The following is a 27,315-nucleotide window of genomic DNA, read 5'->3' as shown; positions in this document are numbered from 1 at the left end:
TATTATGTTCTAGTTAGTCCATTTGTTAAAGAAAAAATTAATACGTAAATTTAAAAGATAAATATTTTTAATTATAAATTTTTAAAGTGATATTTAAAATATATATATATATATATATATATATATATATATATATATATATATATATATATATATATATATATATATATTTTAATACAAATTTAATAAAATCTCACATTTGATGAGAAATTATAATAAAAATATAAAACTAAAAAAGTTACCAATTAACAAAAAAAGTTAACACAACAATTGGTTAAACGAGACAACCGAACCATTGAACAGCCAAGCATAAACCGTCAATTGCCAAACACGTAATAGTTATTATGTTCTAGTTAGTCCATTTGTTTAAAAAAAATTGATACGTAAATTTAAAAGTTAAATAATTTTAATTATAAATTTTTAAAGTGATATTTAAAATATATATATATATATATATATATATATATATATATATATATATATATATATATATATATATATATATATATATATTTTAATACAAATTTTAAATAAAAATCCCACATTCGATGAGAAATTATAGTAAAAATATAACACTAAAAAAGTTACCAATTAACAAAAAAAGTTAACACAACAATTGGTTAAACGAGACAACCGAACCATTGAACAGCCAAGCATAAACCGTCAATTGGCAAACACGTAATAGTTATTATGTTCTAGTTAGTCCATTTGTTTAAAAAAATTGATACGTAAATTTGAAAGTTAAATAATTTTAATTATAAAATTTTAAAGTGATATTTAATATATATATATATATATATATATATATATATATATATATATATATATATATATTAATACAAATTTAATAAAATCTCACATTTGATGAGAAATTATAGTAAAAATATAACACTAAAAAAAGTTACCAATTAACAAAAAGAAGTTAACACAACAATTGGTTAAACAACACAACCGAACCATTAAAGAGCCAAGCATAAACCGTCAATTGCCAAACACGTAATAGTTATTATGTTCTAGTTGGTCCATTTGTTTTAAAAAAATTAATACGTAAATTTAAAAGTTAAATAGTTTTAATTATAAAATTTTAAAGTGATATTTAAAATATATATATATATATATATATATATATATATATATATATATATATATATATATATATATATATATATATATATATTAATGCAAATTTAATAAAATCCCACATTTGATGAGAAATTATAGTAAAGATATAACACTAAAAAAGTTACCAATTAACAAAAAAAGTTAACACAACAATTGGTTAAACGAGACAACCGAACCATTGAACAGCCAAGCATAAACCGTCAATTGCCAAACACGTAATAGTTATTATGTTCTAGATAGTCCATTTGTTTAAAAAAAAATTGATACGGAAATTTAAAAGTTAAATAATTTTAATTATAAATTTTTAAAGTGATATTTAAAATATATATATATATATATATATATATATATATATATATATATATATATATATATATATATATATATATATATATATATATATTAATACAAATTTAATAAAATCCCACATTTGATGAGAAATTATAGTAAAAAGATAACACTAAAAAAGTTACCAATTAACAAAAAAAGTTAACACCAAATTTGGTTAAACGAGACAACCGAAGCATTAAACAGCCATGCATAAACCGTCAATTGCTAAACACGTAATAGTTATTATGTTCTAGTTAGTCCATTTGTTTAAATAACAATTGATACGTAAATTTAAAAGTTAAATAATTTTAATTATAAATTTTTAAAGTGATATATAATATATATATATATATATTTATATATATATATATATATATATATATATATATATATTTATATATATATATATTAATACAAATTTAATAAAATCACACAATTGATGAGAAATTATAGTAAAAATATAACACTAAAAAAGTTACCAATTAAGAAGAAAAAGTTAACACAACAATTGGTTAAACGAGACAACCGAACTATTGAACAACCAAGCATAAACCGTCAATTGCCAATCACGTAATAGTTATTATGTTCTTGTTAGTCCATTTGTTTAAAAAAAATTGATACCTAAATTTAAAAGTTAAATATTTTTAATTATAAATTTTAAAGTGATACTTAATATATATATATATATATATATATATATATATATATATATATATATATATATATATATATATATATATATATATATATATATATATATATATATATATATATATATATATATATATGTATATTAATACAAATTTAATAAAATCCCACATTTGATTAGAAATTATAGTAAAAATATAACACTAAAAAAGTTACCAATTAACAAAAAAGTTAACACAACAATTGGTTAAACGAGACAACCGAACCATTGAACAGCCAAGCATAAACCGTCAATTGCCAAACACGTAATAGTTATTATGTTCTAGTTAGTCCATTTGTTTAAACAAAATTGATACGTAAATTTAAAAGTTAAATAATTTTAATTATAAATTTTTAAAGTGATATTTAAAATATATATATATATATATATATATATATATATATATATATATATATATATATATGTATATATATATATATATATATTTATATATATATATATAAATACAAATTTAATAAAATTCCACATTTGATGAGAAATTATAGGTAAAATATAACTCTAAAAAAGTTACCAATTAAAAAAAAAAGTTAACACAATAATTGGTTAAACGAGACTATCGAACCATTGAACAGCCAGGCATAAACCGTCAATTGCCAAACACGTAATAGTCAAATTTTGCCTTATCTTATAAACAGAAAATTAGGGTTTTCACTAAATCATCAGACGGCACCGATTTATCAAAGCTTGCCGCCGTTGTTCCTCCTCCCTTCGCCGTTGTTAGTCAAGCAGTCGCCGTCGCCGCTTACGTCGATCTCTCTATCGGTTTACAGGTGCCATTTGAAATTTATTGCTTATTGAAATCTCTAGGTTTTTTTCATTCAATCCAAATTTTTGCAATATCTATCCTTTCTTATTTCTCCTCTAAAATTAATGAGCTTGGTGATTTAATGTGTATTGAAATTGTAATTTAATTAGTTGATTGTTTTTAAGTATTACTGTACGTTTTGATTTGTATTTTTTTTTCTTCTGATTTTTAGCTATCCTGATTCTTGAATGCTATACGAGTTCATGAATGAGGGAAATTGTAACAGTAGATTAAGTATGTCTAATGTAAGATGGTCAATCAACAAAGAATGAGAAATCAGGAGAAGATTAGCAAGGGAGAAGAGGGACAGAAGAGAAACAAAGAAAGAAAGAAAAGGGAAAAATACAATTTTGATTCAATATCACACACTAATCCCATTACAAGACTGTTTATTTATACTACAATAGTACAATTGAACTACTTAATTCCATTTTTCCGCCAAACTAACATTTATAACAACCTCCCATCAAACTTAATAAACCTTCTAACAAACTTAACTAACTTTTTACAAAACTGATTTTTAAACAATCTTGAATCCTTTCCTATGCTATGTGTTTAGAATGTGAGCTACTTATCTCCTATTACGGAAATGTATAATTGTTTGGAAATATTAAGGTATGTAAGTTTTATTGGTAACTTGTACACTGAGTAGTTGAAGTGCTATTGACAATGGCTTTAAGGTTTCGAATAAAGTTCCAGTTAGCTTTTGAGAAAACACAGGTGTATCTTCCCCACGTTTTCCTCAATATAGTTTATTGTTTACCCTAAGTAAAAATTTAATATTGAAGACATTGTAATAATTGTAATGTTTAAAATATTAACTAGTTATCCTGAATGTGTTGAGTCGAGTTTGAGCTTGCTCAACACGATGCATTGTTGTTTTGAGTTGTGTTTATGTCGTGTTAATTTGCATAATGTTTTAGCTAAGTCCATTTCGAGTTGCTTGCTCCTTGCTTAACGTGATTAGCACCCCTAATGGGAACAATGCTTTCTCATCTTCAATGTAGCGAGACTTGGACGTTATGGATTCACCTTTGGTAAATTTGACTATCGGAGTGGATTTAATAGTGGGCACTTGTAAATAACTGAGCTTGAATAAAATCCGTGAATGCGTAATTCTATTGAGGCGAACTAGTTTTCCACCTTAAAAGCTTTGACATACGAAGGCCGTCCACATTACAATTGTCTTTGAGTAGTATAATATATGTAAGGTAGTTTTTGCTTCAGTTTATAACACTAAACATTCAGAGCTGAACACTCTTGGTATTCACTTAAGTTGGATTTTATTATGTTATCAAGCATTTTTGCTTATGGTAGTGTTTTAGTTTTCCAAACCATGTCTCTCGGTCTAACGTGGTTATCTTTTGTATAAACTACTAACTCTAAAGATTCTTTGCTAAAAGAGTGTTTTTATCCCGTCAATTTTCAGTCTTGAGCTTTGGAGATAAAGATCACGTACTCCATGAAGTACATCATATTTGTGCTGTAAGCAATGTCCTAAAGTCAGAAATACTTTTGTTCATGAATCATATGTTTTAAATTCAAGAATTAGGTTTTGAATTTGTAAATTCAAATCTCACTAGTTTATTGTATTCTTCATGTATGTGCTCTTTTGTTTGCTACTTTACCCATTATTTCCGATTTGGTGTATACCAAAATGGTTGTAGTTATATATTCATAACTGTTAGTGGTTTTTGTTTCATTACAGATTTTAGTTAAAAATACTGGTTTGAGAAATTTTAAGATTATTATTTCACCCAAGTCCTAAGGTGACAATATGTGCAATAATTGATGCATGTGTTAGTTTTAAAATTGTTTCTAATAGCCAAAGCTAGGCAGGGAGTGGGTAGAGAGCTTTTTCTCCAAGTCTATATTTTTTCATGTTTAGGTTTGGGTTTGAAGGGCTCTAATAAAGTATAGAGAGTTATTATCATTGTGATTAGTGGCTTTCACTTTCAATTACTGTGCATGAGCAATTTTTGACTCTCACTATTGTAGGTATTCCAAAGGATGTCGTACAAGAATCGGTTGCAGGAGTTCACGCAAAGATCAAATATTCCGTATCCCATCTATCATACTACCAATGTGGAAGGAGTACAACATTTGCCACAATATAGGTGTTCTGTTGAGGTTGATGGAGAGACATATACAACTATAAGGACATGTTTAAATAAAAAGGCAGCTGAGCAGGAGGCTGCAAAACTTGCTTTGGAAGGTATCTCTAAGAAAATAAAAGATTCCGTATCCAAGAAGACAAATGAAGGAGGCTTTCCTCCCATTTATCAGGTATTTAGGTTTATGGGTGCATATAGTTTTGTGCTCTAGGCTTTCTTGCCCTTGTTAAATACTTACAGTTGACCAGCGTTGGTCTTCATGAATTGTTAGAATGCCCAATTTAATCAAAATTTTTAATGCTTTCTCAAATGCATCCTTTCGTTGATAACTAGGGTAGTTTCAAAAGTTTTTTTGAGATATATATATATATATATATATATATATATATATATATATATATATATATATATATATATATATATATATATATATATATATATATTTTCATTTGTAGCTGCTTTGTACAGGATTTAAAGATTTAATTGCAAGTTCTGAAGTCATTATCGTTTTTCTTGTTCTGTTTTTGTGATTTCCTTAAAGTCTCCTTCAAGTTTCTTGTTCTTTCCATGTTTCAGGACAAAGTATTTTGCAAGTCCATCCTACATGAATATGCTGTAAAGATGAACCTAGATTGGCCCAAGTATGATACTGTTAGGTTGGAGGGGCCTATCCCAGTTTTCGTGTCTACCGCATATTTTAATGGTGTGAAATATGCTGGTGGACCTAGTGTAAACAAGAAAGAGGCTGAGCAGTTAGCAGCACGTGCTGTTATCTTATCCATTTTGGGTATTTTCTCATCCTTTAATTGTTTTGTATAAGACTATGGTGCATTGCTGTTGGTTTTGCTCACATAGTGACATATTGCGTACTGTGTAGTTGGATCTGGAGCAGAAATGCTTCTATCAGAAATTGTCAAATCCAAAGCTAAATTATTTTCCCAAGTGCATGAACACCTCCATGCAAACGTGGATACTGGTATCTCTTCTTTGCAGCCAAATTTGGAAACTGCCGTTCACATTTCTGCAAGCGAAGGAGAGAGGGAAGGTACAACTGAAACTGGTGGTGTGATTAATGGTGTTGTGGCATTTCCCCTTTTGGAGCAGTCTGTGAGCAAAAATGATGTTTCGGAAGGTGCTGCTCAAACGGGTAATGTGATTATTATGTCTGAGGTTCCCAAGGGAAATTCCGATGCCCAATCCATGGATGAATTCGGAAAGCCAGTGGTAGAGTCATTTTCACAAGGTACTGACCAAGCTGGAAATGATACTGTATGTGTTGTGTCTGAGGTTGAGGGACAGGCTCATGTTCTACCCGGGCAGGAATTTGGAAAGCCAGTACAAGAGACATATTCTGCAGCAGTTCCTCTTCCAGTTGTCACATTGTCATGTACAGATGAAAATTCTTTGAATGCATCAGCTTGTGGAGTGAAAAAGAAGAATAGAAAGAGGAAAAGGTCCAGGAAGCAAGCAAAGACTAATTCGGAGTAAGTCATCTACATCTCATTCCAGTTTTTTGTATGCATTTTATGATCTTTGCTGAAAAAATGGGTGATATCTGATAGCTTTTCTGGATTGGAATTTTCAATTTTACATATCTTTTACATCATAGTGTATTAGTCAGTGTTTTTAGCATCTGTTTCTGCCAATTTTTCCAAGTTAATTTTGAACCATTCTTGCAGGACACAGGTTTGTGAGTTGCCTCTCAGTCAAGAGACGCCATGTTCTGTAGTCTAATGATCATTGCGAGGACTCAGCTTGTGCTGCTCTGATGTGTAATTTGCTGAACTTTTGAATTGGCTTATATCTTCAAGACTTTAAGTCACCATGTTTATTTTTGTGGGCTATTTTCTTTTCTTATTGATTAATACAGGTAATTAATGTTGTATATTAAAAACTCTCCAGCAAGTCGTGTCGTGGTAGAAGTTTATGAATGCGCACATTGATGTGCTTTGGTTAGCTCTGATCGATAGGAATATTGGATAGTCAGCTCTAGTTTAGTATGATTATGCAAAGTATCATGTTTTGTACTGCTGCTTGTGAGAACTTGTGCAGCTAAATATTGTAGCACAAACAAACTGTGATCTAGTAGTGTTAATTTTGGTTTTTGACCTTCCCTTGTCTTAAACTGTCCAGAATCTTGTATGACCGTTGATTTATTTGCTGCTGCTTTTACCTGTCTTAAGCCACTGCCCTCCGGCACATCCCAACTTGGACCTCTTAGTCCCCTTATGCTTTATCTTCATTCATTCCACCTATGCACGTATCTCCTCCACCTCATCCGTTACCTCTGCATTATGTTTACCACCATAGCGACGTGGACACAATTACTTAATTCAATCAGTGAGGGATTTATGCCGAGCTGCTCCTCTATTGGTCCAAACAAGAGAGGACGACAACCTTAAAGTGTAAACAATTGATTCTTTGGTTAAGTATATATAAAGTTTTGTTTATTTATGCCTGTTGTATGGATTTTATAAGGTGTGATTGATGGATTATTGTTGCATTTGAAGCGTATGAAATGAGCTGTTTAGATATGTAATTGATTTATGCTAAAATTACAAATTTTGCATCTTATGTTCATATACAAGGAGTTACGTTACTTAGCGGTTTATATTGAACAAATTATTTTATAGCTTTTTTTTAAAAAAAAAAGTTTTGTATTTTTCATCAATGAAATGAAGCACTATGTTATATGGCGGTTTATCTGAATATAAATTGCTATGTGTCTTCATGGAGGATAAAGGGAGAATTAGGTTTTAAGTATTGCAATGCTAAGTTCGAAATAAGTTTTAAAATTTTTATCTTAAGAAAAGGTTCTCCATAGAACACGTTTTTTTACAATTGAATATTTGATTTTTCAAATAGTGATAACTATGATCTGGTTTCAATCCTAAAAAATCAGATATTTGAAATTCTTTTTTAATTTATATGTTTTTCTATTTCAAAATTTTATGTTTTTGTCCCATATAACACTTATTGTTTATCAAAAATATATTTTAAGTTTTAAATAATCATTTTGAAATATGGTTTGATTTTTAAAAGTCTAAATTAATTAATAATTAATTAGTTGTTGTTTTGTATGGGATCGTCTCACTATGAGACAGGTCCATATAAAGACCAATTAGTAAAAAAAAATTAACAAAATAACAAAATTTGAAAATTGATTTTCAATATAAATATATATAAATATATGTATATACAACTAATTAATACCAATATTTGGTTTTCAAAATAAATAGAGATTTATGATTAAAAAATAAAAAATAATTACAAATTGAAAAATCAAATTTCTAATTTTGCAAATACCATGGTATGGATATTCGTTTCGAATTATTTAATTTTTAAAAATCGTATAAATTATCATACTTTTAATTTCGAATACCAAATATTTCAAATCGAATACGCCTAATACTCACAAATTCAACATTTCTTTCCCTACATAGTAAAAGTCTCACTTTCCCTTCATTTCCTACCATTTTTTCTCACTCAAGTACTCAACACTCTTTAGTCTTTCCTTCTCTAAGCTATGAAAGGTATTGGAAAGCAGTAGTTTATACATTATGCAATTATATTAGACAGTTTATGCAATAGGCAGTTATTTTTAGGCAGTTATTAGACAGTTATCTTGAGGCAGTTACATTATACATGTATATATTGAATATGCTTCTATGTAATAAATTTAAGAGAGAAAAACAGTATTTTTTCAAAACAAAAACATTCCAGAAATCATCAAATCTTCAAAAGGTTTATTACTTCCTATTTTGTTAAATATTAATATTAATTAATACTGTCTTTCAAGTTTCAGAACGTACGTTCAAATCATAATACATTCTCTTCTACAATTTCCTTCCTGTACAAAAAATTGGAGGAATTTTTTGTGGATTCTACATTCAACCCTGTTTCCCTCTATTTTCCTGTAGATTGTGATTTTCAAACATGCATTTTCACCAAGATTTCTCACATGGAAGTGATTTATCTGAAAAAACCTCTTTGAAACGACCTTTTACTAAGAAATGGTCGTCAAAAGATCCTGAATCATACCCATGGTGGCGCAAAGCTTCAGCTATTAAAACTGAACAAAGTTTAGCTGTAAAAATCAAGAAAGCCCCATTTTCTACCTTGAAAAATGGCGGTGAAAGTGTGCAAAATAAGGTTAATTTTGATGGGTTTAGACCCAAATCTACTCTTCTTTCTGATGAACGAATGCATCGAAAAACCCCATTTTCATTAATGAAAGTTGGTAAATGTTCAAAACCTAAAAACCCAGGTTTAAAAAAGGGTGATGAGCATGAGAGACCAAGGGTTTTAGAAACTCTTAAGATGTTCAGAGCAAAATGCAAAGAAATTTCCCAGAAACCAGGTGTTGATGTAAGGAGAATTGATTTTAAAGCTAAGTATGAGTTAACAAAACAAGGGAAACTCTGTTCTACATCTTGTAAATCATTGGGTAATGTTCCTGGTGTAATTGTGGGTGACCGATTCAAGTACCGAGTTGAACTCACTATTGTAGGATTGCATAGTAGATCACGACATGGGATTGATTACATGATGTATCATGGACAATCTATTGCTACTTGTATAGTTGCTAAAGAAGGGTATTCAGATAAAATGAGTGATTCTGAGGTGATTACATACACAGGTGAAGGTGGGATTGTTAAGACAAATCAAGGAGACATTTATGAAGATCAGAAGCTAATTAGGGGTAATAGAGCTTTAATGAATAGTATGATGGTGAAAAATGATGTTAGAGTTGTGAGAGGACTTGGTAGAACAACTTACATCTATGATGGGTTGTATAGAGTTGTTAGTTATGAGGAAAAGAGAGGATTTTTCAATAATTTGTTCTTTGAATTCAAGCTTAAGAGGTGCCCAGGACAGCCTAGTATTTCTTGGTACAAGTTGAAGAATGCATGAAAAGTTGGGGACGTTGATATTACTGGTGCAAATATGGATTGTATTAGGTATATCTCTGGATTTTTCTTGGTAGAAAATGTTCTTAGGACTTGTTGAATATGTATGTAGTAGTGTGTAGTATATGTGCAAGTTTTGGCTGAATCTTACATGTTACAGGGTCTTTGTTGTAGGACTTTGATTGTAAAGATATTGAAGTGCACAAAGTATAAACTGATTTTCTTTGGTATATGACTATATGTATTAGTCTGTTGTTTTGTCTTATCTGGTTTTGCTTTGTCTCGTCTATGGCCTATTTTGGGTCTTTTACTTTCATTTGCAGGTTCTTCTCGAGCTGAGATCTCATAGGCCGCAACCTTTTTATGTCTTATTTGATAAGGGTATGGTATGCCAGTCATCCAACTCTCACAAACCCTGATCGTAACTTTTTATGAGCGGGATATACAATGTATATGTGTGGGTTTAAATAGAGTATTTGCACATCATTAACTTGTTCTGCTGGTCAATTTGGATAGAATTTTGATTATGTTTATTTTGCACATAGAGATTATGGTTTAGAATTCCTTACTCTTGGAAGCAGATTAGTGTTTGCATGAGGATAGCCATTATTACATGCTGCAGAGTTCAGAAGATGGGGGGAAAAAGAGCTTATTTGAGCCAAAATTTTAGCTGAGAGCCATGTTTATTTTATTGCTCAAAGGAAGCTACACTTTCATGCATTTGCAATTCCTAAAGTTTTCTATCTTTGATTCTTTATGCAGAGTAAGGGACTAGTTTAGATACTTCATGAGCAATTTTTGTTGGTAATTTTGTTGGGAACATGGAAAAGATTGTATGCAATTACTAAAGTAGGCTTGTTGCATACAATCTTATGGGTTGCTTCAGATTCTTTTAGGTTGTCAGACCCCATTTTTTGCAATTAAAGACTAAAGCTTTAGCATTGTTGTAGGTTATGATATGATACATTCACAAGGATGTTTGAATTTACTATATTTCTCCGAAAAAGCTTTTATAAAGAATTGATCATCTTTCATCACTTGTTAAATCTTTTAAAGCAACATGTTAGGAAATCCAATCACAAACTTTTATTATTTTGAGATAACTAGGAACCAGATTGTTAAGTATTAGTGCATGTTATATCATATCTTTATGTTGATTTTTTGTTAATTTACAAATAAAATTTGTTCTCAAATGGTTACTAATGCAAAAAAAACATAAGAATAATTAGATGAGGTTTTATTGAATTTGTCTAGCCTTATAACATCCATTTTTTTACAATTTTACTCTTATAATATAAGTTTTTTACAATTTTTATGCCTATATAATTTTAGATATTAAGCATTAGGGAACCCAAATGTTCAATGGTGTAAGTTGTAGTTATTATTATTCAAAGAAATTACTAATTTTGAAAGCCTCCAACTTCTATGTTCCTTTGCCCTTTGGTGTTTGTTACAGAACACCCTAATGTTTCTCTCCGATCTTCCCAAAAGAACTACATTGTTTGCCACTATTTATTTACTATACTACTCTTCTCTTTTATGTGAGTTTTTTTAGACAATCTCATCTTCATCATATCCAACATATTCTACATGTAGAAACAGTCAAAAAGTTATCTTCACATGGCAGATTTTGATAGAATTAGCAAGGTCTATAGTTGAACCGCTTGAATTACCCCATAGAATAGTAGCAAAGAGAAAGTTAATTATTTTGAAGGAAAAAAAAGTTAATAATAAATAAGGAGAGAGATAAATTACATGATGAAATTTAAAGAGAGTTTAGATTCACGCATAAGATTAAAAAAAAGTAATAAGTCATTATTAAAAAATAAAAATAGTGCAAACTGAAAGTGACAACTCAAAATAAAAAATGATGCTAAACAGAGATGAAAAGGAAGAATAGTTAATAGATTACACCATGATAAAAGAGTAAATGTTTTTTAAATGTATCAAATCCCACAATATATTTATGTATATACTTTTATAGTATTATTCGTTTGTTGTGTTATTGAATTTGCTATAAAATGTTTACACATGTTAAATACAAGTGCAACAGATTCAATGGAGAAAGAAATAGTAGTTGATCTAGGTACAAGTAGACCACTGGAAAATTCTGCAAGACACAGTACTTCCTTCTTCCACAAATGTGGTCTGTTAGAAGCTGATTTTTCCTTTGATATGCAACTGTAGAATACATTTTGCAACAATTGGGAGATTCTGAGTTAAGAGAACTTATGAAGAACTGACATGCAACTGTAGAATACTAGTATAGACTATAGAGTAACATACAGACAGTACATTAGAACTTTGAGCATGGTTATGTACAACAATGAACAATTTCTTCCTAGTTTCTTACTTCGCTCTCATATGATAACTGCATCAACAGAAAAGAAGGTTGATAACAACTAAAGAAGCTACCAGATGGCAGATTTAACTGCACTACTCTTATTCGCCGGTGTATCTTGGTTTACGCTTCTCAGCGAATGCTGCTAGGCCTTCTAAACGGTCTTTGGTAGTTAGAACTTGTTCATAGCACTCTTCTTCCAATCTTAAAGCTGAAGCCATGTCCATATCAACTCCTTCATTAATAGCTCGTTTTGCCATTCTCACTGCCACTGGACCCTGTTAATACGAATGTTAACAGTATTTAGTATTTACGACTTGTGAGGCTAATGAAAACTCACAAATCAACTTTCATCAAGATCCAAAACACTATAAGCACTATGATACATTTTACATTTATAATCAAAAGAGCTCGAGTTGTATGAATCATGTAATTTGTTAATTATAAATATGCAACAGGTCCAGACATGCACCCTTTGGTCGAAAATGGGAAAATATTAAAGAATGGAGCGAGTATTGATCAATGGCATTAAGTTGTTGAATGACTATATTTTAGACTAAGTACCCCGACAATGTCTAAACTAAGAGCCTAAAACATAAGAAATCAGATCATTCAGTGATGAATAGGGTTTGGTGCATTGGATGTATGCAAATATCCTTGTGATAACAAAGAGATTGTTTGATTGATGGAACTCTAGAGACTACAGCAAAAATTTAATGCTAAAGGTCTTCCAAAGAGAAAATGTTAAGAATATGAAACCTTCAGTTTTATCTCCCTTGCAATTTCAAGAGCCTTGGAATATGCTGAACCAGGAGGTACACAGTAGTTAACGATACCTGCATTCAATCCGGCTTTTCAATGCTAAAAAAGTGATCAACTGAAATGCTTCTGATAAAACAGGCGTCTTAGATTCAACATACCCAGAGATAATGCCTCTGCGCCACAAACTTTACGACCAGTAAATATAAGTTCCTTCGCAATAGATATTCCAGTTAATCTAGCAAGCCTTTGTGCGCCCCCTGCTCTGTGAGACAAACAATACACATAGAAAGATGAATTACCATGAATCTCATCTTCTACAAGCCCTGTGTCTTAACATCTAAAGATCTAGTGATGTGTGTGATAATGCTGGTTTTTCTACAGGTGTTTTTCCATTTAAATACCTTGGCATTTCATTGGCAACAAAGAAGGCAAGTGTAAAAGAATGGGAATTCGTAGTGCATAAATGACAAGTAGGCTTAGATGCTGGTCAACTTTCATATGCAGCTAGGTCACAGTTGATGAGCATTTCTTCCTATTGGGCACAACAAATTATTTTTCCCAAAGCCATTATAAAGATGATAAATGATGTGTGCATAGTGCATACGATACCTATGGTTTGGCTCAAAGCACAGTGTTGCTCCTGGTCTGGAATAAAATAAGCAGTTCAAAAAAGGAGGAAGGCTTGGGATTGAGGAATTCGGATCACGGGAACTTGGCTGCAGTGGGGAAATTGGGTTGGCAGCTAATGCATGATAAAGAGGCTATGTGGGTCAGATGAATCCATGGTTGCTACGTTAAAGATGATAATTGGGAGAATATCCAGCCTTCAATTTCAGTTAGCTGGAACTTCAAGCAGGTGTATAAAGCAAGAGTTAAGTTGCAAAATGTGAGCATCAGTTGGGTGGGGACTGGGGACATACTCTGTGAAGGAAGTATGTAATGCGTCCAGGGTAAGGATCCTCAAGTGTGTAGGGATAAAGCAATATGGTGTTGAGTTACCTTTCAAAATTGTAGAATCATATTTTGGGTGGCCATCCAAAACAAGTTGAAACTGACAAGGATACATGCCCTATCTGTCATACTCAGCCAGAATCAGTAGAACACCTTTTGTTCGAGTGTCAGTTGGGTTATGAATGTTTATCTGCTGTGCTTTCTTGGCTGAATATTTCTTTCAAATTCTCATATTTAAAAAACCTCCTCGCTAAATGCATTTAAGGCAGGGTATCCATGTGTAGACGAAAAATCCTCTTTGCAGCAGTGAGTGCAGTTATAGGGTGTGGAAATGCAGAAATCTGATGATTTGGGAACAGAGTAATCAGAAGTGATGTGATGATCAAGAAAATTCAAGAGGAGAATAGAGTTAGATTTTTGTTTACTCTAAGGAAAATGTAAATATAGAGAATAGTACTTGGATTAGTAGTTTGTAAATGTTTCTTCTTTTTGCCTTACTTGGGTTATGATTTCTATTTGACTTATCCCCCCTTGGAATGTGGTTTTTGGTGCTGTGTGTATATAGCAGTTTTGGTATTGGTGAGTGGAAAACTTGTATTTACCAAAAAAGTTTGATGTATTCAATAACAATAAGAACTCAAATTACTATGACATGACTTCTAACTAAGATTCATTGCCATATGTGAAGCAACTTTTAGAAGCTAAAAACTATATTACGTATGCATACATACGTGTAATAAGAGCACAATCGAATATACTATGTGAAAGAAAAATCCAGCACATACCCAGGTATTATAGCAAGTCCAGTCTCTGGCAAGCCCATTACAGCACCTTCACCTAGCCAATTGAGTTCAAACATGAAGATCAAGAAGCTATAAGAAGTTGAAATTTTTATGATAATCCCAAGAATAGGAAGTTCATTCACCACATATTCGTAGATCACATGACAATGCCATTTCCAATCCTCCACCTAGAGCTGCTCCTTCGATGACAGCAATAGTAGGGATATTAAGTACCTGAGAACCATTAAGAATTCTTCAGCAATTACAACGCTTTATCTAAGCTAGAAAAATTGTAAATAAAGACATAAATTTGCAAGCAAGCGAAAAGATCATGATGAATACTACCTAGTGGCTAGGTGCTACTTTTGGAGTTTTATCTTACAAAAGAAATAGACATTCAATCATCAGTTTATTTTTATTTTAGAATCAAAGCATTTTCCTTTGCATAGAAGATAAGAGTCAAGTTAAAATGCTAGACAAAATGTGGAGTACTGATATTTATTTACAAGGCAACACAATTCTTCTACTCCACTAGGAAAATAGTCAAAGCACGTGTAATACGACAAAGGACAAACCTCCAAGAATGAAAAAGTGGATCGAAGAGTATTAATAAAGGACTGGGCCTCATCTGGCGACATTGCTTTTCGTTCCTGCAGAAACACAACAAAGAATATAACTACGCTCAAGAAAATGATAGGGAAAAAGAAGGGAGAGACGTGATAGAGAAGCTAGCAACAATGGCAGACACTTTTTTGGTGCAAAAGCTCAGTGAAAGAGCACAACTGCCGGCATAATGTTAAACCCACCTTTAAGTCAGCACCAGCACAGAACACTTTCGGAACTGCACTACTGAGCATCAGAACTTTGGCTGAGAGGTCTTTGTTTATAATTTCAAGATTATGCTGCAAGCCTCTCAGCATGTCCTTCCCAATAGCATTTTTAGAACCTGGCCTATCTAAGTTAAGCTCCAAAATCCCTGAAAACCAAACGATCACACCATAGCACAATCACTTGAAATAACAGTGATCCCAAGAGATTCATTTGTAAGTAATAAGAAGACATACTATTGTTGGCGTTCACAACTAGTAGAAGTAACCACTAATTTCGTTGCCTCATAGGATCATAACAGTATATTGATATGTACAGATTTCTTGCATCTTTATGCTTACATCCTTTTTATCCGGTTCTACCATGTTTAAAATAGGTTTCTAAAAGTATTTTGAAAATTCAAAAATTGTTAAGACTAGACAAGAGGTAAGTTTGGGTTACTTATACATTCCAAACCCTGTCGATGATTTTGCTTGTAGCCTTGAAGGATTACATTAGAACCATATAAAACTAGAACCAAACATATTAACCTACTTGGATTACTTAACAACTAACATAACCAAACATGTTAAAAGCTCCTAAATTGATTTTATCAGTACAACATATTCCACCCTATATGTTATTTTAGCTCATAAGACCATGGACTTGGCAAGTGATCAAAATTACAATTAGTAACTAACTTGATTATTAACAGGCTCTCAAGTATCAACAATAACAAGAAGAATACATAACAAAAATGCCAACAAAAAGCTTTCAACAATAACACATAACCCCAATGCCACTAAGGTGGCTTTTGCAAGGTAAGAGGATTCGAATGTATGTTGCCTTACCTTTGTAATCAATTTACAGAGTCAAGCATGTTAAAAGGCTCCTAATTTAGGTTTATCAGTACACCTTTTTCCTTCCTATAACTTGTTTCAGCTCATGAATTCATGCAAAAGAAAGTGATCATAATTTAACTATTCCTTGATAAATAACAAGCCAACAAAAAAAAAATCAAATTCTGTAAAATCCATTGAACATTTATAAATCAAAACAAGTAACATGCTAATCCATACAAATTCAACAGAATGTAATATAATTTGACCATTGATTCAATAACGTTGACAGTTCAATTAAAAGCTATAATTATTCAGTTGAGAATGAATTAATTACCGGAATCGGAATCGGAGTGACGCCGGAGCTTCACGGATTCAGAGACAGATTCAAGCAAAAGACATCGGAAGCTTTGAAACCGCCATTGATGACACAAGTTTAAGGGTTTTGAAAATCGCGTAATTGATCTTGCCATTATTGGTAGAGTTACGATTTGTAAAATTCAACCATAGGATTATTTCAGTTAGATTGGGTATTTAGGGATTTTGATTAGAAAACGATTGAGTGTTGACTCACTGTTCACTGACTCACTAATCCTATCCAAGAACATCTCTCCCCTCATTTTTTCCATCTTTGGAATATTTTGGTATTAAGTTTTCCTTTAGATTGGTTAAAATAGGATGCTAGGAGTTAGATGAGAAATTTGTGATCTATTTGAGATTAAAAGCTCACCTCAAAAAATAAAGTTATAAGTAAGTAAAATTAGCACTAATAAATAAAAATTGTTTGCAGACAGTAAAAGTCAGTTATAATTAGTAAATTTAGTTATAATCTGTAAAAATTGGTTTTAATCAATAAAAATCAATTTAAAGCAGTAAAAGAAGTTTCAACCAACATAAATTAGTTTCAATAAGTTATACTCAGTAAAAAACAATTTCAATCTTAAAAATTAAATGAGTTAATAACTATCAGGTAAACTAAACTAGAAAAGTAATTAAGTAATATCAAAATTTGGATGGGCTTGATTAGAGAACTTAGTGACTTAAATTAAATTCCAACAAAAAATTGCACAACCAGTCTCCTGATAGATTATCTCTTTAAGAGATGTTTCTTGTGCCCAATCTATTAAAGCTTTATGCCTACTTTCACTCTACATTTTCTTCATGGGCGGACCTAGTTAGAGATGATCTCTCACGAGAATTTATGAAAATTATATGATTAATTTGACAAAATCATGTTACAAATCGCTATTTTATAGATTGTTTATTTATAGATTTTTATTTAAAAGGAATGAGAACCATGAGACTTTTAACATGATACTTTAGATAATATTTGTGATTAAAAAGTCTCATTTATTATTTGTTATGTTAGACATCTTAGGAACCAAGTCTCAACTTCAAAAGTTGGTCTGACCCTAAAGATATTTTTCTTAAGAGACTTGGATCAAATTTAAGTCAAATTCTTAGTCCAGCAAATCCTCCTGTGAGACGGTCGTATACATGCGATTACTTATATGTCATGCTTATAATTTTGAAGTTGTCATCTTAAAGCTTGAATTGGATATTTTGGACCTTGAAATAGGCATTTTAAGTCTTGAAATTGACAAACTTAAAACCATTGAAATAGACATTTTAAGTCTTGAAATGGATAATTTACGGTTGGAATAAATAAGTAAAATATAAAATTTGAAGTAGGGGTTTTAAGAGTTAGAATTGGCATATTAAGTAGCGGAATAGGTGTTTTAAGGGTTTGAAGTCAATAGCTAAAAAATTAAATTAAGTCTCTGGAGAATGAAGATTGAGGTTTGGAGTAGGGGTTTTAAGTGTTAGATTTGACTTTTTAAGTCTTAAAATGGTGTTTTAAGACTTGAATTCGAAAAGTATAAAATTTTTTTAGTCGCACGCGTGAGACGACTGCATACAAGTTTTTGTGTTCTTAATCTACAAACAAAAACTTGAAATATTTTTTTTATATAAATTCTCATTCCATATCTCAAGTCACTCTAAATAAACACCTCCTAATTGCGATTTAAACAAGCTCTGATGAGTCCATCTTCATTTGGATCGGGCTTTATATAAAATTACAGATGGAGAGTTGGTTGAATGGATCCGACCAAGTGCTGTGAGCCCAAATTTGGTTTTTATAAGATAGGCAGCTACAACTTACAATCTACGGTTATTTCTCATATGATGTCTTTTTTTTTACATCACAGATACTTGTATGAGATGGTTTCACAGTGAGATACGCTCTATAAATGAATTATATAGTTCAATTAATACTTCATAAATTATTAGCATATAAACTCAATATATTAAAGTCATCTAACCGAGAGACGATTTCTCACAATAGTAATCTTTTTACTTAACAAAGTCATTACATTAAATGTGTTTTTTTAATACAAATAAAAAATAAATTTATGACTTGTGTGCTATTTGTTAACGATAATAAAGATGTTGTTTACGTTTACTTGATGATATTAAACATTTTCTACAACTTTATATACCTATAAAAAGTGAATTAATTTTTTTAAATTACATGGCAAACTAAGAAAAGGAAAGGCTAGGGAAGATAAAACTAATTACTCTTTTCTAATAGAATTTCCTTTTTTTTTTAGTACATAAAAAGACTAGTTGACTTGTCTATCAACTCTCTTGTATGAAAGGTGGGCCAGAGGCCCACTCTTGTTTACACTGGGTCCTGAGATTTGATCAAAGGTTGAGACTTGAGCCAATATAAAATGTCAATGTAAGACTGCCTCAAGCCCTTTCCAACTCCATACACAATGTGGGCCTTAAGCCAACATGTTGGCCCTATGCATGGGCCTGATTTCCAACTGGTTGTTTACATTAGGTGACTAATTTGTTTTTCTTGTTTTATATTTCTTTTTCCATTAAAAACGAGAAATTTAGGGCATGAAACCTTTAATTTGGCTGCTTCTACCTGTTGGCTGCAAGAGCTGTCTATTGGTGAAGTTTCAACATAGCAATGCCCCAACCACCCCATGTCCCCATTGGACCAAGTGATTCATTGGTGCGGATGCAAACATGGTATTAAAACCCCACGTAATAAAAGATACGAGTTAAATTAATTATGATGTATTCACACTTCTAGACTAAAAAGCTCTAAATCAAAAAGCACTACAACAAATTTAACTTTTTGCAACATTAGATTTTGTGGCATTAAATAAATGCCACTGATTTATATTATTAGTATAATAATTATTAGTTTTTTTTAAGTTCTACTAAAAGTGATTTAGCTACACTTTGTTTAGTCTTTAGTGACATGTAATTATTACTATAGTCTATTGTGACATTTGTGAGAAATGTCACTAGATCCTATATCGTAAAAAGTTTTAGTGTGATTTTTTATTATATTGTTAAAGGGTCTAATAAATGTCACTAAAACCTCTATATATAGTAGAAATTTAAAGTAGCGACATTTAAATTAAATATCACTAAATTTATCCCACTAAAACAAATTATATTGTAATGAGGGTGTGCGAAAACTAATTTCTTTTTTCTGTTCTAAAAAGATTCCCAAGCTATAGAAAGATGATTATCATTTGCAATTTTGAATAAAATAAATTTTGCCAAATCAAACATCCTTTAAATTTAGGGTTTAGGACGAGCACAAGTGTCTCTATTTTCATTAGAGTATTAATGTTGAATAATTAAAGAAGAAAAATTTAACTTGACAATGTAGTTGACATCATTGTTATTATATAAATAGTAAATATTATTATTTTACTCAAAAAAATAAATAGTAAATACATTAAAAAAAACACAAGTTCAGACTTTGAGATAGAAATATATACATTTAGGGATGATTATGGGTACAAAATCCTATTAGAGTTGCTAGACACATTTCAAATCTGTCAGACTTACTCTAGTACCGATCTATTACTCTAATGAAACATTTAAAATAGTAAAAGAGTTTAAATTTGAAAAATTAACTTAAGACTCATTTATGATCCGTTCAAGAGCCTAGACTCATCTGTTGTTAATGGTGACTCAAACTAGCAAGCACCATTGAAGAAGATGATTATGGGTCAAAGAGGAGGTCCGCGGGGCGCAAAGAAGCTGCTGCCTCAGTCCGCGGGGCGCGGAGTGTGTTCTGTCTCCATTTCGCGGCTCGCGTAGTTGTACACGGCTCGCGAAATGGCGATTTCTTTTCACGGGAGGTGTCTTTTGGGACGGTTACTTTGTGTTTATTATGAAATAACTTCCTTTTATTGGGCATTAGTATATAAACTCCCATTTTAGAATTAATATATGATAATTCACAAATAGAGAGAGATCACAAGAGAGCAATTAATTTGTGAGTGTGATTGAGATTCATCTTGTAAATTCTTTGCGATCATAGTGAAAATATTTAATCTCGGTGCCGGTGGACGTAGCTATCACATTGATAGTGAACCACGTTAAATCTCTTGTGTCAATTTTTTATTGTTTGCATTGAATTTCTTATTGTTTTATTATTGTTCATCGAACTTACTTTCGCTGTCGCACACCATCATCAAACTCGGCAAATTTAAGTTTTGATCTAAAATTTCAAAACCTAAAAATCTAAATCTGATATGAATCAACTTAAAATTATTAAGTCTGAGTCTGAAAATGGATGAATCCAACCATAAACATCTTTATACGAAACATTAATTACATATTCACGTCCTAGATGAATGTATGAATAATAAAAGATTAACCAATTGATTAATTCAAAACCTAATTGCAGAAAGACACAAACATTATTAAAGTATCATGGAAATATTCCCAAGCAACGCATTCATCTAGAAGACTAGAATAATTAATTAAAATAATTGGATGAAATAATATTTATATATACTACTCTTATTATATTCATGTTCTAGTAGAAAGAATCGTTTACGTTAAAGAAAGAAACAAAAATCAAATAAATAATTCAGACTATATAGGTGAGGCGATTGGTGAGTGTTACAGCTCAAAAGGCTTAATAGAGTTGATTAGAAATATAATTTTTTGGTAAGAAGAGCGCCTTATTGGAATCAGGAATTCAAGCATGTCAAATTATGGTTAACGGTAGCTATACACCCGTTGATTAGCATCTGCAAAGCGATCTATAATATAAGACTTTATATTATCAGAGGGGTTTATACTTATTTGATACATTGATTAAATTACAGATGTATATTATTTTACATAAAAGTAACTAAGTAATAAAGAACAAACATTATTATTTTAATCAATGGAAAGATTTTATCATATACTAGTATTTTAATTATTTTTACTTATATTATAAGGATCTATAAAATAAATTTGCACATAAATCCTAAATTTTACCAGACTGCTTTATTTCTATAGCTATCCTATATATGTAGGTTCACTGTTGAATATTCTTACATTTTGTGTTGTATTATTATATATTTTTTAGAATTCTCTTGGATGGGTACTCTAGCTTAATTTTGATTTTGATTATTTTTCTTTGCCCTTCATCATTTCAACATTTTTAAAATTTGGTAGGGTCATAGCGTCTTATGTCTCTTTGTAAATTTGTCAATGATTATGATGAGATGTGAACCCCAAATCCTAGTTGAAAGATATTTGTACAAGTGATACTACCAATATTAGAAGACCAACATAAATTGATGAAAATACATTAATAAATAATATAATCATGGATTTGTCTTAGTTCAAAACAAATTCAATAATTTGATATTTATTAGATCTTGTACATAAACTCGATTTGTAAAAATCAATGTAAATACAAGACTTAATTTTTAGCTGACTCAAAACATTTGACCAAATACCGACCCGATGATCTAAATGGAAACCTTAGCCTGACGATTAAGGGGTGTTTCCCTTTACTCTTATGATAGAAGTTCGATTCTCATAAGTTACAACCTTTTAATCCTTTTTGTACTTATAAATATAAATTTTTTAACTTATCTCAAATATAAAAACTAACACGATTTGACCCATATTGGACCAAACCTTTCAAGAAAAAGCATAAATCCATCTCAAAAAGCCCTTGATTATAACTAGATAAATCCACAAAATAAAAATTGTAAGACGCTTCTCTACCAATCAATACTCAGAAAATCCCCAATATGGATTTAATTAGTAATTTTTGGCCTTTTTAAAAATAAAAATAAGAGTTACGTGGCTTATTTAATTGAAAGTAAGAAAAGTCAAAGTTTGATTCGGTGATTAATGGGTCAAATCTTCATATTTGAAAGTCTTAAGGAAAAATCAACTTATGACTCTGGTTGTCATGTATAATATTTATTTGACCCGTTTTGATTATTTATCTTGCTACTTGCACGTGGATTCTGAATTTGGTCAATTGCTTATTAGCTCAAATATTAGCACAAATAACCGTTGAATTTTTAGTTGATTTATTTGATTAATTCTATATGTTGATCATTTTATGTGCAAAAAGATAGCGAGATAAGTTTTTCAGAAAATATTTTGTAAAATTATTTTCAGACTATTATACATGATAGTCAGTTAAATAATTAATTATATTTCGCACGTAATAGTCAAATATAAGTATTAAGATTTTACATTTATTATAATTAATCAAATTTAAATAACTAATTGTTTTTGGACTGTTACATTATTTTGTAGCAAATACATAGGAGACTGAACAACAAAGGATATATTCTATCAAGGCACATATATGAAATTCAACGATATTCAGCCTTCTAAACAATGCAACTAGCAAATTAACTTTGCACAATTTATCATATCTTTTAAAATTTCATTGTAAAAAATAGATCCTAAATCCTAAATTTATTTAAAAATTTGAAGTAAAGAAAAATTCACATTGAAACAGTGACAATCACGTTTTTTTTAAAGCACAAATTGTGAATTTAAGTCCAATTTTATATGTATTTCCTTTATAGAAATTATGTTAATAAGGTAAGTTACCACAATTTCTAATCATCACTATTAAATTTATATTTTATTTATACAGTATAATAGTACAAAATTAAATTAACCACTAAAAAAATAATTATATAATTAATTAATTAATTAATTAAAGCTTTTTGGAACCATATTTTTTGCATTCCATTTGCGCAAAAAGAAGAAAACACAACTAGCTTTGCTTTTGAAGCTAATCAAGAGTATTTATGGAGTATTAATTGTTAGGTCCCACAATTATGAATGATTTGTATTAGTAAGATTTTATTTTTTTGGATTGAGTGTATATGAATATGCTTATAGCTACTTTTCCAAAAAACTTTATATTAGTTTGAAATTTAATCAGGTATACACTTGGTAATATTTTTTATTTTTCTGATGTAGGATTTGAGATATACACTTAACAATTTCTTCTTCGATTTAAGGATCACATGATCACATCACTTAATCTCTTCCAATTATATGATATTCCCTCCTATTCTACCCATTAATCCCATTTATTTTTTTCACTATTTCACTTATCACTCTTAATATGTATTTTATTCTTAGTCTATAAGTTAAAACATAGTCATGTAAGATTTTATTTAATTCGTCTTAATACAAAGTTATTTATATTAATTTTTTATAATTTTTAATTAAGAATAATTAGAGATATTAAATGTTAAAATGTCGTCTCGACAAGTATGAAAAACTAAATGGGACTAATGAGTTGAATAGGAGGTAGTATGTTTCTTTAAAAAGTATAATATTGTTTGCTTTGAGTCGAGATAATTTTAAACACCTCATCTCCTTTTTTAGTTTTCTCAATTTGGAACTTGAAATGTACCTTCACAATTTGGTTGGATGAAAAACTCTTAACAAAAACTCACACATCGATAGGAAATTAGTGTAGAAAAATTTGTTTAGTTGTATTACTTGTTAGAGGAAAAATGTATGCCAATGAAAGATCTAATGTCCTTGTTTGTGTACTGTTAGTGATTCTTCTATTACGACATTTTCCACCATATAACATTTGGTTTTGAAAAATCAATGTAAACCTAACTAAATCACAAGTAACTACCGAACAAATTAATGCATTTGATTTGAAACCCATTTTAGATTTTTTTTTTTTTTAATTAACAAATAAAACTCTATTCACATTTCATTAAAAACGTTTCAAAACGAATTTTGAAACTCACCATTCTAAATTCCATTATAGTACATCTCCTACAACTCACCAAACTCATTCTAATCTATATTTAAGCATAACTAAGAAGCTAATGATACCATTACCCATCTTAATTACAATGAGATTTTTTTCATTAAAATATTTAACTAACTAATAAATGATCACCACGTGGCAACGTTTCGACACCATTACCCACTTGGCATCCCACTCGCAACCTTTCACCCTCATTTCCCACTTGCACAACTGCACTTTGTTTCTTCCTCCTCTTAGGGGACCCACTATCTGATGACGTGGATGATGACGTAGATAATGATGATGTGGATCTATCGGGTGATGATCGTTTTGAAGTGATCCGGACAGGATCGGGTTCACCCGAATTCACTCTAAGGGGAAAATTAAGCAATGCTTTTGACCCCCGCATCCTAAAGGCTGCGCGGTCATAAGCCAAGGCAGCGTCCTCAGCTGTCTCAAATGTTCCTAGCCAGACCCGAGCCCCGTGTTTTGCCGGATCCCTGATTTCAGCCGCGAACTTTCCCCACGGGCGTCTTCGGACACCCCTATAATGTTTCCCTCTAGTAGGGGCGGCCGCTGTTGCCGCCACAACCGGGACCGGAGTTTCATTTCCAATAACACTCACCGGAGAATCCAACGGCTCCGGTTTAATCGTAACCGGAATCGTCGTGGGAGAATCCGGTCCTGTTTCTGACCCGGATTCCGGTGACCATCCGGTATGTACCGCATCCCGGAGAACCCCAAATAGCACCATATCTTCAGAATCATCTTCTTTCAATGGTAATTCACCCCAATTTTCAGTTAAACAAGGGTATAATCTACCAAAACTTGAATTCCTACGATAAACGGGTCCTGACCCAGAAACCATTGCCGGAACTCCGATGCTTCTCGGGTCCCAATCTTCAAGTAAGTGTTGTCTAATTGATTCAAGAACTGCTAAATCATTGTCTATATTACTCATCATACTAATTTTTTTTAGTTGGTATTTGAAAATTAAACTAAAAATTTCTCTTTTTGAAGTGGGAATAAATAATTTAGCAAAAGATTTGAGTTTTTGAAATGGGTTATTGATTTTCTGAAATGGGTAGTAATTTTTTTAAAAGATCCAGGTGATTTTGAGAGAATGTTCAAATTTCTAATTTTTTGGATGGAAGACAATTATGGAGGTATATATATAGAGAATAAATATTGCTAGGTTCATGAACCTAAAGATCAACTTGGAAATTGTGGGTCCATGTAAGATGACAAAGAATGATTTAGATATTATTTTTGCAAATACTTGTCATTAATTTAATAATGTAATGGTTGATATTTATTACATAATTTTATATTCTTTTGTTTGCTTTTGCTTGCTAGTTTTACTTTTTAAAAAAAAAAAAAAATTACTTTATGGGGTTTTCTTTGAAAGTTCTTAGTCCTTACTAGAGTAAGTGATGACAAGAATTAATTGATTTAACTTTAAATTACTCATTGAAAGTAATATTATTTTAATGACGCACGTGTTTGGAAAAATATGAGCAATGTAGTGACGTCACATTTATTACCAAAAAGAAAATTAGATTGAATCCTGATTTGTCGCATATATAATGGGAACCGAACCTACTTCACACTTTCCTCTTGTAATGATATTCTTTAAGAATTATAGTAGGGATTGTTTTTCAAAGTGGATGTCTTAATAATTATTTGTAATTTGTTATATTTACGTGGTATAATTTGATATGGTGAGAATTTTATAATTTTAATTTATTTTTTATAATTTTAATTATTTTATTATTTTTATTTTTGTCTTCTTATAGTGATTACAAATTATGGTTATTAATTAGAAATTATTATTTTCCAAGAGACCATTTATTTTGTGTACTTAATTTTCAAGGGGAAAATAGACTAACCTAACCAATCATAATCATTGAAATATGTTATCTTGACATTAATAATTTCAAATTAGAATATGAAAGCTTTTTTTGTTGCACGCTTGCTCACTTTTTCTAAACCCTTTTTTCAATCTCCACATAGTTTTTAGTATGGAAATTCAAATTATGATAACACATCTATATAGGGTATTGGGACCCAAGTTGAGACGATCCAATATACGTTGGTCTCGTACAAATAAAATTTTAAAAGTCGTTTTTAATATTAATATTATATAGTTTGATGTTGAAGAACAGATATAACTAAAGTTTAAAATTAAATTTAGGGGTATTTATGAGAAAAAAATAGTAAACTCTATGAGATTTGGAGTATCTTATAGGCATTGCCAATTTAACACTTTGCTTTCTAGACAATTTAATACATTTAATTTGGAGATCAACTTCTAGAGAATTTTATTAACCAAAATGGAAGCAATCAATTTTTTTTATTTTGAGGAGAGAGGCAACAATTAGAGTAGCTGTGTTGGATAGGATGATATGGTCTGAATTATTACCCGATTTTTTTACCTTATTAAACATCTGTTTTAAAGTTTAAATGTATCCTATAATTTAAGCTCAAATTAATGTTGAGATTTTATTTTATTTATCGTTTATTTATATCCCTTTACTCTAATTTTTTTCAAAATTTTAACTCACCAACTTGTTCTTTAACCTAATTTTTTTTACCTTGATTCATGGAAATATTTTCATTCCTTGAAAAAGTATAAGTTCTTTATAGAAAGGAAACATTTCAATTGAAAGACTATTATGAAAATTTAAAAGATGTTTTTACCCTTCAGCCATGAAATTTTTAAAACTCTCATTTTCATTAATATCTGAAATTCCTAGCTACCATTGG

At 30.5% G+C, this 27,315-nt stretch overlaps 3 protein-coding genes across 4 annotated transcripts; 1 reads left to right on the top strand and 2 right to left on the bottom strand.

Annotated features, from left to right (window-relative positions):
* The first annotated feature begins 2,750 nt into the window (after positions 1-2,750).
* On the top strand, positions 2,751-7,205 carry LOC130800723 (uncharacterized). Of its 2 annotated transcripts, XM_057664325.1 has the most exons (6): positions 2,751-2,931; positions 4,965-5,252; positions 5,657-5,867; positions 5,958-6,564; positions 6,760-6,852; positions 6,951-7,205. In XM_057664325.1, the coding sequence occupies exons 2-5, from the start codon at positions 4,977-4,979 to the stop codon at positions 6,812-6,814; spliced, it is 1,149 nt and encodes a 382-aa protein (XP_057520308.1). In that variant the 5' UTR covers positions 2,751-2,931; positions 4,965-4,976; the 3' UTR covers positions 6,815-6,852; positions 6,951-7,205. The 2 variants fall into 2 exon arrangements, with proteins under 2 accessions (XP_057520308.1, XP_057520307.1); XM_057664324.1 differs by having other exon boundaries at positions 6,760-7,205.
* Positions 7,206-12,098: 4,893 nt separating this feature from the next.
* Positions 12,099-17,145, bottom strand: LOC130800722 (probable enoyl-CoA hydratase 2, mitochondrial). Its single transcript, XM_057664323.1, has 8 exons — positions 16,810-17,145; positions 15,633-15,802; positions 15,402-15,476; positions 14,970-15,060; positions 14,830-14,881; positions 13,252-13,355; positions 13,091-13,167; positions 12,099-12,609 (listed from the first exon to the last, which is right to left on the bottom strand). Exons 1-8 carry the CDS (start codon positions 16,943-16,945, stop codon positions 12,433-12,435), a joined length of 882 nt encoding a protein of 293 aa, XP_057520306.1. The 5' UTR covers positions 16,946-17,145; the 3' UTR covers positions 12,099-12,432.
* A 7,300-nt stretch (positions 17,146-24,445) lies between these two features.
* On the bottom strand, positions 24,446-25,708 carry LOC130800721 (ethylene-responsive transcription factor 2-like). The gene has a single exon (XM_057664322.1). It carries the CDS (start codon positions 25,511-25,513, stop codon positions 24,680-24,682), a length of 834 nt encoding a protein of 277 aa, XP_057520305.1. The 5' UTR covers positions 25,514-25,708; the 3' UTR covers positions 24,446-24,679.
* Positions 25,709-27,315: the final 1,607 nt, after the last annotated feature.

Source organism: Amaranthus tricolor, chromosome 15 (genome assembly GCF_026212465.1).
Source record: "Amaranthus tricolor cultivar Red isolate AtriRed21 chromosome 15, ASM2621246v1, whole genome shotgun sequence".
In the NCBI taxonomy this organism is placed as follows: Eukaryota; Viridiplantae; Streptophyta; class Magnoliopsida; order Caryophyllales; family Amaranthaceae; genus Amaranthus; species Amaranthus tricolor.
The sequence above is the reverse complement of the archived record's forward strand: the minus strand, read 5'-3'. Positions and strand labels throughout refer to the sequence as shown.